This window comes from Pholcus phalangioides, unplaced genomic scaffold (assembly GCF_987345545.1).
Source record: "Pholcus phalangioides strain wild (caught in Gottingen) unplaced genomic scaffold, Ppha-v1.0 ptg000011l_1, whole genome shotgun sequence".
NCBI lineage: Eukaryota > Metazoa > Arthropoda > Arachnida > Araneae > Pholcidae > Pholcus > Pholcus phalangioides.
Window position 1 is genome coordinate 57,974,973 of NW_028301604.1, and position 15,143 is coordinate 57,990,115.

General features: G+C 34.6%; 1 protein-coding gene across 1 annotated transcript in view; it reads left to right on the forward strand.

Annotated features, from left to right (window-relative positions):
• Positions 1-477: 477 nt before the first annotated feature.
• Positions 478-15,143, forward strand: part of LOC149080626 (uncharacterized) — a 76,830-nt gene continuing 62,164 nt past the window's right edge. The window contains exons 1-4 of the mRNA XM_089239775.1: positions 478-567; positions 6,904-7,127; positions 7,219-7,322; positions 12,573-12,687. Of these exons, the coding sequence (XP_089095901.1) occupies positions 6,924-7,127; positions 7,219-7,322; positions 12,573-12,687 (423 nt within the window). The 5' untranslated portion in view covers positions 478-567; positions 6,904-6,923. The remainder of the gene's footprint in view (positions 568-6,903; positions 7,128-7,218; positions 7,323-12,572; positions 12,688-15,143) is intronic.

A 15,143-nucleotide genomic window follows, 5' to 3' on the forward strand; every position in this document is an offset into this window, starting at 1 on the left:
AGAAAATTCCAGAATTAATGAAATAAATAATTTAATCTTTTTTTAACTCTTTAGATGAGTTCTCTATCCCTTTTTATAATCTTTAAAACGCAATACTGAGACTGAATACTTAGAGACTGAACTGTACATTTATTTCTATGAGGAAATTGCCAGGAAAGAACTGTGTTTTCACCGAGTCACGTGATTTCCTCGCATTCGATGTTCACCCAGCACTTCCTAGATATCTATCTCTAGGAGGTGCTGGTTCACCCCGTCGCAGCCGCTCGATGCTCCCTCCAGTCACTGAGCTATAAGGAAAGCTTACTTATAGCTCAGTGCCTCCAGTAATATAAGCTCGATGGCGACAACAGGCAATTTCCCGTATTTGGAAATCCAATTACCCGCATTTCATTAGAAAATATGGTCATTAAAATTGATTTCATCTTTTGTTATTTTGTGATTGGCACAAGCTGTAGGTACGACAGTCAAGTCCAGCAAAAAATATACAGCCGGTGCAAAGTGAAAATAAACATCAGTTCAGCTAACCTGGGGAGATCAATTTTGTGGAAAATTGGATCTGTCACTCAAGTAAATTTTAACAGTTGTTTACTAATTAATTTGACATAAATATTTCATTGACTATCTCGTTGTGTCTGATATCCAGATTTTTGTCATTCATGATTCCATCTTGATAGAATAACTTTCAATAAGCAGATCATGTTTCGTGAAAACACTTCTAACATGATAATTTTTAACTTTAGCTTGACTTGATCGCGTTCTTAGTAAACTACCGTGTTCTCTCTGAGGAACATCATATACTAAACAGTTATCTTTGTGTATTACATATATTTTTTATTGAAAAGAAATCCTGTGATGTTTATATTATATCTGATTGTTTTCAGATTGTTGTCAGTTACTCTGATAAAAAAAATGTTACTTTAGGAGCATTTTTTTATAGAAAAAATTTTATAAGCGAAATTCAAAGAATAAATATGTTGGAGAATTTTATGTAAGAGCAAATATTTATTATGAGTGTTGAGTCATGGAGTTGAAGAAGTTTCCATCTCAATAGCCCAGTTTAAAAACGCAACAATTCAGAAAATTGCATCTTTGGGTTATACATGCCATGAGAGAACAGTGGCAAATGTCTCTACATATAGGAAACAGTAACAACTCTGCTTATATACTTCCTACTGTAATTAAATCTGAGTTGATTCTCATTCAGTTTCATACAAAGTTAATCTATAAAACGCATTTGAGTTGTTGCCTTTTTGAACTGGGCCATCAATTATTATAACACAGCTAATGAGTAAATATATTCTAGTGATTGCTTTGACTTTTTTTTCTGCTTTGCATACTTTCTTTAGGAATGATTTCATTGAATTCTTTTCTTTTGTGACTTTAGTTTTAAAGATAGGAAAGTTCAACTGACTCTTGCAATTACAATGAATCAAGATCTATACCAAGGTTGTATCAGTTTTGGCCAGGGATGGTTTTAACTGCCCGGGTCGATGTCAGTTTCGACAATTTCAACTGGTCAAAACTCAAATTTCATCAAATATTTTCCCATTAATTCTTAAAATATGGTTATATGACACTGTCTCAATAATCGAATCTAATTCATGATTGAAGAAATAAAGTAGGAATAACTTTAAATGTGTGTAGATTAATTAATTGTTTTCAAGTAAAGATTTACTACTATACAAAGGTTTTTAACAGCTGCTTGATGTGCGAAAATGAATTTTAGAAAAGGGAGAAAATTTAATGGCCCTTGCAGGGAATCGAACACACGTCCTCTCACTTGCTGGGTGAATGCCCTGACCACTAGTCTACAAAGGTAACAAATATCTCAATCTTTCCTTAGAGCTCGTGTGCACTGAATGGAACTGTACATGGATGGTTGGACCTAATTCAGCTTAAAGCTCACAATTGTTGACACTGCCACCAGATGGCAACTTAACCAAAGATGATGTTACTGTCCATTATCCATAAGTCTAGTGGTCAAGGGCGCTCACTTGAAAAGGGTTCGATTTCCTGCAAAGGCAGTTGAATTTAATCTGTCCTAAAATTCATCTTTGTATCAGCCAGCTGTTAAAAACCTTCGTTTGGATAGCAGAGAGTGACATTATCCTCGTATAAAGATTTACTGTTCACTTGAATCAAATTCAATTCGTACTGTAAATAAAAAATGTCAACGACCAAAGAATAAGCAATACAAATCTGGGTTGATGAGCAAGGTTTATCGTAAAAATCAGAGTATGGTCAAAACTGATATCATCCAGGGTGGTTGAGACAGGTTTCATGCAAGGTTAAAAGCACATGGTTAAAATGGATGCAACCCTGTTTTCTAACAAAAATACTCAAATGCTTGTTAAAAGTAAAAATTAGGGCTTTTGATCAATTAAAATTTTAATTGGTTAATCAAAAAATTTCAATCAGTTAGTTAATCAAATTTCAATTCAATGTTTTTTGTTACTATATAATATTAATTGATGCTATAAAAATATATTTCATGTTTCATGCACTATTCACAAGATGTAAATAAATATAAGAATAGATTAAGAAATTTACATCAATGCCTTCCAAAATCCCTCAATTGCACCACTAGATTATTTGCTGATGACTGTAATTTACCGTATCATTCACCATCAATCTGATCAAGAACTTCAACATAACCTGGCTTCCATCGCGGACTGATGTTATTTATGGCAAATGCCAATCAATATCCCAAAAACGGTTCACATGAAAGTTACCCGTAAATTGCTTTCACTTGAATACTTGTACTCTATCAATAATTTAATGTTATCCCAAGTTCCTCAAATCAAATACCTCAGTGTCATAATCTCAGCAACCTACGTTGGAACAAACATGTTGCCTATGTTTACCAGAAGTGTCTTAAACTTTTCTTCCTCCGCCGCAATCTTAAACACTTCACTCAGGATATCAGACTACTCTGTTATCAAACTTATATCTTCCCCGTTCTTTTCTACGCCCCTGAAATCTGGGACCCCTACACCTCCAATAATATAGACAAACTTAAATCAATCCAAAATAAATTCACCCGATTTGCTCACGACTGCTGGTCATCTTTCATTTCCGTGTCCAAACTTAAAAACGAACTTCATCTCCTTCCTCTCTCTACTCTTCGTCTCATTTCTCGATTAACATTGTTTTATAACATTTTTCATGGTCATTTCAACATAGATACCTCTGGTATCTTAGCCAAACCATCCTACATTTCTAGAAGACTCGACCATTCCCTTAAATTAAAACCCATTTTTGCTTCCACTGACTGCTTTAAATACAGCTTCTTTTCTCATACCACTGGTGAATGGAACGATCATTTTCACATTCAAAGGTCACCTAAATAACCCGCAACACAGTTACAGAACACCTAAAGGATCCGGGGCATATTTAGAGATCCCTTGAGTGACACGTGGCACAGTTTTAGAGCACTTAAGTGGCCCCCAGTGTGGTTCTACATCACTCAAATTACCCGCTGAACATTCCCAGATTACTTAAGTGATCCGTGGTATAATTACGGATCACTTGAGTGATGCGTGGCACAGTTCCAGAGCACTTAAGCGGCCCAGAAACATTTCCAGAACACTTGAAGGATCCGTGAAACATTTAGAGATAATTAAAGTGGCTCTGTAGGGGATTTATCAATAAGTAGAATGTTAGTTCAGGTGCCCAATAACTATCGAAAGGTTTTTCCAATTTTGGCGCACCGAATAAGATGCCATTAAGAATATTTCATATCTTCATAAAGGGTGGTTGATGATGTAAGCATCATCTAAACCCCCTCCCCCTTGTCATCAAAAGTCAGCAAATCGGAAGCCCCCCATCGATGCTGACATAATACTTAAATGAACCCTAATATCAAATAATATTTTTGTCATTTTCAATCGCATCCTCTTGTTTAGGCTCCAGGGTCAACAATATTGTATAAATAAATAAAGTCATCCGCTCAAAGCAATTTATGCTAAACATATTTGTCAAATCCTGGAATTTTATCACTTGAATCTTGTTTTTTTAGAAAATCTGTTATTATAGGTAATATCGGTATAATAGATTATTTAAGACTTTCCCATCACTGATTTTAAAATTATTTTCGATCATACTATAGCTTGTTTTCCTAGAAACTCCTCTCAAATGTTACTTGGAGTAGAGGAATTCATGTTTCCCAAGTACAAAAACTGCTGTTCACAGCAGAGACAATAAATTTTAGTCTTGTCTTTTAAAACTCCCATCAAACTCAATTTGAAACTGAAATCATCAGTTTTCATTAAATCAAATTTTATTTTCCCATGCCGAAAAATTTGATCAAAGTATTTTTAAATATGGTCGCTTATCTGAAATTTTATATATAGGACCAAAATTTATAAAACATCTAATCGGTTTCGTCATATAATTTTTCTTATTGTATGGTAAAATCTCACTTTGCAGTCTTTTTTCTGATACAGTAGACGTTGTTATTAGCAAAATTCTTATTTTTGAATAAATAAGGTTCTGTAAGCTTTTTATCTAATTTCAACAAGGAAATAACCTTTCTGGTTTGATATTTTTCCTTAAAATCAACCAAGTTGAGGCTGAATCAAATGTTGTAAAAAATGTGCACAGGTAGATGAGTGATACTCGCACAGAGTGCTTTCAAGTCATCTGATCCACATTACCAACACCCTACTTTGTTTCATTGTAGAACCAAATGGTTTCAGGAATATTTTCAATACATTTAACTTGTAGTGTAGTAATTTTTATTTTTCTAAAACATACAATGTAATGTCTTTGTTATTAATGTTGTATTATTAAACATGTTTCATGTAAAAGAGGTCTTTGTTGAGTTTCACAGGAAATTTCTTTTCGATCTTTTATTATTTAACCCAGGGGTGGCCAAAAGCTGGCCCCCAGACTGCATGTGGCCCATGACAAGGTAAAAGTACAGTGAAACAATTAAATTTGTGATCATTATTTGAACTATCGGTTCCAGCAGCAGATTTCTTGATTAACAAACTGCTTACAAACTTCTTATTTCTAGTGACGAAATTAATTTAATAACTAGCTAATCAATTCAATTAATAATGGAGCGGCTTATACACCAAAATTGCACCACTGATGCGGCCTGCTACGCTATAACTGACCATTATGTTGGCCCGCAAACAGAAAGAAGTTGGCCACCCCTGATTTAACCTACCAGGGTAGTATTCTATTGCAGTTTTTCAGTAAGTATTGGCACCCCACCGTCGCCATACTGGTGGGCGGCTGAAGTTGGCGAGCCGATCTCCCCATTAAAAAGTCTCGCCACAGAGAGCAACAGGCCTACAACGATTAATTATTCAATCATTATACTTCACTCATAGTTAGAAAAACTGGTGGCAGATGGCAGCACTACACATAACAAGCATTACACAGAAACAAACTTTACGTCAGGTTTCACTACACGTACACACACATTCCCGCATGTACCAATTCGTTAGAGGTTCTGCAGAGGAATATGGACGAGGTACATGTGTGGTTTAGTAGTAAGTATTGGCAAATTAAGACATCAAGTGATCACACATTGTGGTGGCCATGAAAAGTTGGCGAAAACCAAATTATTTTGGACTTCCTCTCGAAAGAAAAAAACAGTGGCTCCTAAGAAATTTGGTCCATGAAATTTTTTAAACTTTGCCAAATTCTGAAATAAACTGATATTTATTAACTCCAGTCCTTACAGAAACAGATGTACATGCACACATTATTAAATTATGATTTGCTGATATCTAATCATGATTTTATCTGGTTGTTGGAACCAAAATGAGCTACTATTATGCAGAAGATGAAAATCATTAGATGGAACTATTGTTTCATCTAATGATTTTCATAATGAATTATTGTTTCATCTAATGATTTTCATCTTCTGCATAATAGTAGCTCATTTTGGTTCCAACAACCAGATACAATCATGATTAGATATCAGCAAATCATAATTTAATAGTGTGTGCATGTACATCTGTTTCTGGTAGGACTGGAGTTAATAAATATCAGTTTATTTCAGAATTTGGCAAAGTTTAAAAAATTTCATGGACCAAATTTCTTAGGAGCCACTGTTTTTTTCTTTTGATAGGAATTCCAAAATAATTCGGTTTTCGCCAACTTTTCGTGGCCACCACAAGGGGGGGCTGACACTGCTCTAGGAGGATTCTTATTTTTTTTCACACTACATGTTCTTTAAGGGGGAGGAGGGGCTATAATAAGATCCCAGCCTAGGAGCCCTGCTGCAGGATGTGAGGGCCATGACCCTTTTCTACTTTGGTAGAGACACTGAAATAGTTTCAAAACATTTGTGTGATATCTTCACATTTAAATTTGGTACATTGAAACCTCTCTAAGATGGACACTGTACAAGACAGAAACTTGTCTTGAATTTAATCAAAAGATAGTCCCATTAAGACGATTAGTGCTTTGATGTGCACCTTTATAAAATGGAAATCTGCCTAGTACTGTTGTTATTTTAGTCTCTTAGAGGTTTCGTTTCCATTCATATAAGTTCCACTGTAATCAAACATAGAAAATTTCAGGCTCAAGCAGGGCTGGAACTAGAGGAGAGTGGGGACAACAGCCTCAGGCAGCAGTTTTAGGGGGAACAAAGAACACGTTATGAAATTGTATTTAAAGTTGTGGGGTTGGCAAAAATCTTACTTACACCCTGGGCTCAAGTGTCTATTTTTTTTAGACCTATCCATATTGACCCGGCCCCTGATTTATATATATTCTCAGCTATAGCCTATAATGAAAATAAAGTAAATTTACTTTTTTAAAATTAAGTTCTTGATGGAACATTTTTTATTGAATGTCAACAATGTTTCTGTTTTGTTAATAATTTTTTTTTTTTGTTAATTGATCAAAATTGTCTGTATTACATCCAAAAAAATTTCTCTCTAGGGTGGGCTCTTGAGTTTGGAATGGCCTCTGCAAAAGATAACAATGATCCTTGTTCATCTATCAGTTCATTTTCTTGTGTAAATGCTGAAAATGTTAAAAACAGCACAGCTGCAAGCAGTGATAATTCTTCATCAAAGTTTAAATCTGATGAAGTTAATTGTGAATTTGAGTCTGCCACCAGTGAGGCCGGTTGCCAGTCAAATGTAAATCTATGTCAGTATGTTGTAAGTATTAATTTGTTTTTGTCTCTTTTTCACTAAACTTCACAGATTTCATGTCAGTCGAAGGATATTCATAATTTTTATTCCTTTCCAGAGTCAAGTGCTTCGTGAAGAATCCCCTGTACTTCAGGATAGTGATTTCAGAGATATATTATCATGCTTGCGTAATGAAAATGATATGACGACGAGAAGTAAGGGGTGAGTTTTAATTTTTGAAATTTTTTTATTAATTTGTATAACTATTGTCTTATGCATTCATGGCCCTCATTCGATTGTTCTTCATATACTTGTCTGAAGTGTGATGATTGGGTTCTCTGGAGTTGTACATTCTATCTTTTAAGGAAGGAACTGGCAATGAATGAATATTTTTATGTGTGCTCTGTAAATGTTATGAAGTCTGTTACATGCTGTGGGGGAATTTTTTTTCAAAGGGAGGGCGGCTTGCTTTTGTGCCTCAAAGTTGATAAATGACAGAAAGTCAATTTTGACCGACTGCCTACGGGGATTGAACCCAGACACTGCGATGCCCACATAGTTGCTATGGTGGTCAAATGACCGAGTGACGGACTGGCATTGCAAAGTCCCAGCTTTGAACCTCACCGTTGTCACATTGGTGGTCAGCTGAAGTTGGTTTTCTGTGGTTCCCAACTTCAAGGTGCAAATGCGAGCCAATCTCCCCTTTAAAAAGTCTTGCCACAGAGACCAACAGACCTGTAAATAGTACAAATGTAATTCAATCATCACTTCACTCCTGAAATATAGATGGCAGCACTGAAAAATCAAACACAACACTAGATACACACTCCGACTGTTAGGGTACACACACTTACACTTCTGGCACAACACACTAAGTAGTAAATTGCCCATAGATGGCAATAGACCTGAGTTGTGCTCATTTGAAAGAAAGAAAGATGCCTACACATGACCATACAAAGACAACATGTAGGTGGTTAGACTGGATACATCAGGCTTTATTTGGCTGACTGCAAAGTTAGATTGTTAATTGTCAATGGAGTCATTTTATATATGTTGCACTGATGATGAGAGCCTAATAAGAAATTACCTCAATCAACCAGTTATCATCCAAGCAGCCAAACAAGGCACTTCTAATTCAGTCAATCTAGCCAATATGACTCTACCAAATATAATCAAATCTCAGGCATGTCATTTGAAGAAAACTCTATGCAGCCAGATGCGTGATGCTTTCCTTGCTTGCTGCAGAGATCCATGTATTGAACTGCCAAAAATACTACCATGTGTAAAAACCTTAGGATGGGATTTTCTTAGAACATATCCCAACAGACTGGAAGTGGCATATATTCAATTAATCTAGATCACAGTGGTACCCCAAGGCTTGAGAAATTTTAAAAAAATTTCTGTGCCAACAAGATCATCTAGAAACCAAAAAACTCTTTTCTAAAAGGTCCAAAATTGTCCTCACAAACCAATTAACCTTATATATTAAATTTTAGGTATAAGCCCTAGATATAACCTTATATGCAAAATTTCTTTCACTTCTAGCCACTATGCAGTCGTGTGGATATCATAATGAGCTGGCATCATGTGAACCCAGGTTCTCAACAGGCAGCATAATGGTGATCAACTGATGTTGGTTTTCTGTGGTTTTCCAACTTCAAAATTCACAAATGTGAGCAGATCTCCCATGTGAAATAGTATCCAACAGAGTGTAATAGTCCTGCTGAGAGACCCATAACACAGTACTTACAAAATCAAAAAAATTAAGGCATCATTCACGTACACTTCTATTTTGAAAGCTTAATGGTGTGAAAGACATACCTCACACAACCTAAATGTATTAAAAACACACACATATCCACGCAACATTTCCAGACATACACCAATTCATTCGAAGGAATTCCTCAAGGAATGTTTAAAAGGTGCCATGTGGTTTAGTGGCATTCCACTTCTTGATGGGTTAATTAAAACTACAGCTATACCTCGATTTTCGTCGATAATCCGTTCGAAAACAATCAGCGAAATCTGAAACCAACGAAAACTGAGGCAATTATTTCCATATGAATCAATGTAAATCCAATTAATTCGTTCTAGACTCTCCAGAATAATACAAAAAACACATTTTATAAAGAATAAATAACAGTGCATAATAATAAAAATAATAAGAAATTATTTTTAATATTTTAAAAATTAATATAAAAGACTAATATAAAGAATAAATGAAAATTTAACATGTAAATCACATTTTTATACCTTTCTGAAGACTTCTAGGCATATGGAAGACGGCACGAAGGGGGAAGGAGAGAGAGAGAGAGGTGCAGATATTATTGTTTGGGAGGGGAAATCCCCCTCCATAAGGTCCTTAGGTATCAAGGCACTATATCTGAGTTCACTTGAATTCTGAAACGAATTTTTCGGCCCCAGACTTATTCAAACTTGTACCTGCGGCATGCCTAATAACAATGTGCATGCCAGTGCACCTTTCAAATTTTACGAACTAGCCTCTGCTGGCCTTAGAATAAGTGAGTACACTAGCACTCATTCTAGGCATTTTCTTGATGAGATCAGCATACAACAGTTTGGCGTTTTCACATATGATGTCCTCTGAAACAGCATTGCCATCTAACTGTTTCTCATTTATCTAAATTAGTAATAACTGTTCAACATTGCCTGTGATCTCTATTTTGTTAGCACATTCAAACCTTTCATTACATCCTCCTTCTTTATTGCCTCCTTTTTCGCCACAATGGAATCTATCGTGGATGGTGACATCACATACATGCTTCCGATTACAGCAATCTTAATGCCACTCTCGTATTTTTCAATGATTTGCTTCTCCAACTCGATCGTGTTCTTGGCCTTCTTCGAATAGCTGCTGGCTCTGGAAATTGTCTTTGGTTCCATGGAATTGTTTGGTTATATACTTACGGTGATGCTTACATTATTATATAAGGTGATGCTTACACAACGAGAAACAATGCCACACTGAGCAGGATAATGAAAATTAGCAGTGAGGTCAATTGGGCACATCCATGAAATCCAAGGAAAATTTTTTGAAGAAAAAAAATCAATGATAACCAAAGTCAACGAAAACCGAGGTATCACTGTATATTAATTTCAGGCTATTAAGCTTTGTTATGACATGACAGTCGGTTGTATGCTTTAGTCTAGGGATGTCCGACCTTTTTGGTTTCTGGGCTGAATTGGAAAAGGAAAAAACGGTTTCAGGCTACATTTGAAATGAAAATGTTAGCTGATGAGAGCATCTTGAAGCCTAATTTGCTATGAGGTAATAATTTTAAGTGGGAAAAAAGTAAGCAAAGCTTGTTTTTTTTTTTGTTTTTTTTTTGGCAAAATGTATTTAGAATTGACCCGAAATAGTATTCATCAATTAGAAAAATATTTAACTTTGAAAGTGTGGAAGTGTTTGTTGGGCACAATTAATATCTGATATGGGCTGTGTGTTACGGCAGGTTGGACATCCCTGCTTTAGTCACTCTTGGCTTGATTTTTTCATCAAATATTGTAAATTTCTGTATTTTCTAATTATTTGTGATAATATTAGTCACAACAAGGGCATCTGCTTGGCTTGTAAATTGTTATATCAATGCTTTTTCCTAAGAAATATGTTTCCCCTAATATAATGAAACCTTCTTAGGTGGCCACTTCATTTGACAGCCAAACTCCCTTTGCAGCCAGTTTTACTCTGAACGAACAATTGACTCCATAGACATAACACCAAAACCACCTCCATTCCATGGCCACCACTGCAGGCGGTCGGCAGCATTACTGTTTTTTCCACAAATAAGGATTGAAAGAAATGGTGCCAGAAGATAAAGCCAACAACTGAAGCACTTGTATTGAAATACTCAGTAGTGTCAGTTAACTGAGGGCTGTGGCTGCACTGAGCCACAAAAACAAAGGCTTTTATTTTTTTCACAAATGCCTGGAAAATTTCTGTTAATGAATGAATTCTTTACTTTGACATTTCTTTAACAAAAATTATGTGAATATGCTACTCAGTATGCTTTCAGACCCTGCACACAAGATTCTCCAGAGGAAAAAAGTTTGGTCTTTCCAACATGGATCCAAGTTTTATGGCTTTGTTTGAAACATAGGAATATTACAGAGTAACCAAAGGGATAACACACACAAAAAAAAATAATAATAAAAGTGGATTGTCTGGAGACAGAGTATAGATTTGAGAGGTCCATCATATATATCATCATACAAATCAGACAAAGATTGATTCTATCAAGTTACTACTGAGACCCCACATGGCCATTAACTAATCTTCCTTTTCAGTGTAAACAGAAGTGAACTGTTGCTATATGATCATTGGAGTAGATGAAATTACAAGTAAAGGTTTTTTATTGTGGAGTTGTAGAGCATTTTATTTCAAGCTATCAAAAACAGATAACCATCAGCATGGGGCAAGGCTATACAAATTCTAATGGTGGAAAGTTAATATGCTTCTGTTAGAATTTTTTTTTTCCATCATCATAATAATGCTACCTCTATTCAATGATCACCTCCCCCTCCCCCCCACATTCTACAGCTGGGCACCTAAGCTGGAATCTTTGCCAACCCCCCTGGCCAGACTTTTCATAAGCCCTTCTATGAAGAATTTATATAAAAAACAAAAAAATAGGACTTCATTTTTTGGTGGCCTGGGATGATTCTATCAGCCCTATCCTTGTGAGGGCCATAGGTAACTTTCACGGATGACCATGGATTAAGAGAGATTTCACTGTAATTCATTTCTCTCTTTCAAAGAGTTTTTAGGGTCAGCATTAAGATTTCTCAGGCTATATAATTTAAGTTTGTGAAACTTGAAAAGATTGAATATCTTGTCATGGGATCACCTATGCTGTTCAATTATTGCTGACCCCAAAATCTTACTTGATTTAAGCATCAATTTTGTTTTTTTTTTTCAAATTCTATCAATATACTTTGTGAACCTATCAGTTTAGACACAAAAAGATTAAAGAAGAAAAATGAGACAAGGGTTATAAGTGCCACTTAATTTACATTTTTCAAACAAGATACATGGCAGTCCCACCTGTTATTTTGAACTAATTTAACTGTTTTGTTAATTCAGTTTGTTTTGCCAAACCATTATATTATTGTTATGAAATATTGTGAATTTGAATATTTCTTTTACTCAAAACGATTATAAAAATTTTTGTACTTATTTTCATTATTTTTGCTTGCTAAAGTGACTGTTTTTATCATAAAAATTTTACGCAAAAAGTTGTAGATTTTTATTTCTTTATTTACAACAAAAAATAGCAGTAGTCATATCATTATGAAATGCAGGGTATAGTGTTTTCCTTGTTAGAACCTAATTTATATTTCAAAGCTTTGCTGTGCATTAACGTACTAATTCATAAATTTATCTTTTTACACATTTTATTTATCAGTTTACTTTTCCAAAATAAAATATTGTTAAATTTAAATTTCTTTTTTAAGTTATGTAGTGCTTGCTTACTTTTGCACGTCAGATGAATTTTTCAAAGATGTAGTTGCGCAACAAGAGTTTGATGTTATGTGTGAAATTTTGAAATCAAAGTCACCTGAAGAACAAGTAAGACATGGTTTTAGTCATTCACATATGATTATACTACAGTTTATTTATTTACTTATTTTTTAACTTTGCTTTCATTTTCTAAGTAATTTTTTGTTTCAGCTTTACTGCATGTCAACCAGAATTGTATATGACATTGTATGACATTTAAAGACATAAATTTTCTCCACTTAGCAATCAGGAGATAAGATTTGGTAATGTCGGCGTTAAAAAAAAAGCATAACATTAATTAAAATATAAAGTATGAGAATGCTGAAAATATAAATACATAAAACAAAAAAATAACGGAAAATCAGAGTAGATTGATTGTAGTTTGAAATTAATAAAATATCAAAATTAATAAAATTAATGAAAATTCATATTTGTATATATGTAGTGGAAAAATAATTTGGTGATTGATGAAGTATCATAATCAAGGCTCGGATGTTGTTGACCTAAAATATCCTGAAAAATGTCCCTAAAACTTCAAAAAATGCCTTATAAACTAAAAGAAAAATTTTCAAAATATGACAAAAAATGCTATTTTATATATATATATATATATAAAACAAATTTCTTTAGAAACTGAACCAGTCATTATATAAACTAGATTTAAAAAAATCCTTATAGTATGTATTGAAAATCATGTTCATTCTCAACATTAGATTTCATCAAAAATTCCCAATGGAATTTTTAAAATAAACAAATCATAATTTATAAGTGGGTTAGGAAACCTACAAGACAAAATAGAAATTTCTGAAATGGCAAGATAAATTTCTCTCAACATCAACAGATATTATTAGAGGGGATCTGATCTACTCTCAGCATTATAATGTCCAGACCTGCCAACTCTCCGGATTTAGGCAGGAGACTCCGGATTTTTCATCCTTCCTCCCACTCTCCGGATTTGTTAAAATTTCTCCGGATTTTGGCAGAAACTTAGATTTTATGTGAGCTTCACGTTGCCGTGGCGTCAATGACTGCCGTCGTCATTAGGGAAAACACCCATAGAGGACAGCCATGGTCATTTCCATCGAGCAGCCTTTAAAAAAAATCTGTGATCGCATTTAAGCAACTGGCAAAGACGCGACTTTGTTTTCATAGCGTTTATCGGCAATCATTTATCAGGGGCATGACCTTGGTTGCCGAAATTCCTGTATAATCGTTATTGTATTCCATTAACAGCTGTGCGGTAAACACGCTTTTTCATTGGCAGCTTTGTAATTTGAGTTTTTTTTAAATTGTTTCTTCTGGTTAAACATGTTCAAAAAGAAAATATAAAACTTTAAGCTATAATAAAGCTAAAATATAAAGCTTTTAAGAGTTCATATACCCAAGATAGAATCACTGATAGCATTCACGAAAGGAAACACATATTTTATAAACAGTATGTAGATGTGATTTCTCTATTCTGCATGGAAAGACTGACATGGAATTATATTCTGCTCAGGGGCAATGCAGAACCTGCCTTGGGGGGGGGGGAGAAATGTAACTTTTTCTCAATTTATTTAAAAAAATTCAAATTTTTTTAAAAAATTTTTTTTTTTTGATCTAGTCTGTAAGTGCCGGGGGGGGGGGGCCTTCGGGAGAATCTCCGGATTTCTGGATTTCAAAAGTTGGCACATCTGTGTCTCTTCAATTTCGAAACTTTTAGATGTTCCCATAAAGACATCAAATTTTTTTCTACAGGCAATAAGTCAGATTTTTATCTTTATTATCTTCTTGAAATTTCATGATAGCAAATTGGTCTACCCCATTTTTATCACACTGACTTTATCAATAGCATCAATAGGCTCCATACTTTGTTGAAGCCTGAAGGATGGAAACCAGAATAAGATTAATCTTCTGTAGGTCATCAATTCTGCAATATTCTCAAGGCAAAATAAAGGTTACTAAATGTTACTACTACTATTATACTCAACCATACATGCATCTCATATACATACCTCTACGCATTTTCTAATGAATCGCACATGCCAGAGAATGTATGTTCTGAGTGTATGTGTGGCCCTAACATATTTATTTTGTCGAGTTGTGCTTGTTTCACGTTCGTGCTGTCATCTGTCTTCCATTTTCTGAAATAAAGCTGGAAATGCTTGAATTTTTGTGTTATGTCAGTATTGTGTTGTAAGTCTGCCTGCTCTCTGCGGAGAGACTACAAAATGTTACTGCATGCAGCATTCTTATGGATCAAAGTCACATTCAACATGAAATTTGCAACTTAAAAATTCCCCCGTAGTGCATGTAAGTACTCTACCATCTCTCTTTTATATAAGGAAAATTCCTTTCTCTCCACATCCCATGTAGGATCAGAATTTCTTGAATTATGTTCCTCTATTGTTTGGTTAAGTGTGGAATATTTACTATATACTAAATTTACCTGGAATTGATTCTAAACTTTGTTGTCATCTATAAAGAAAGATACAAGTTAAGTGATGAAAGTAATGCACATTTTTAGCCTACTTTTTATTTTAAAA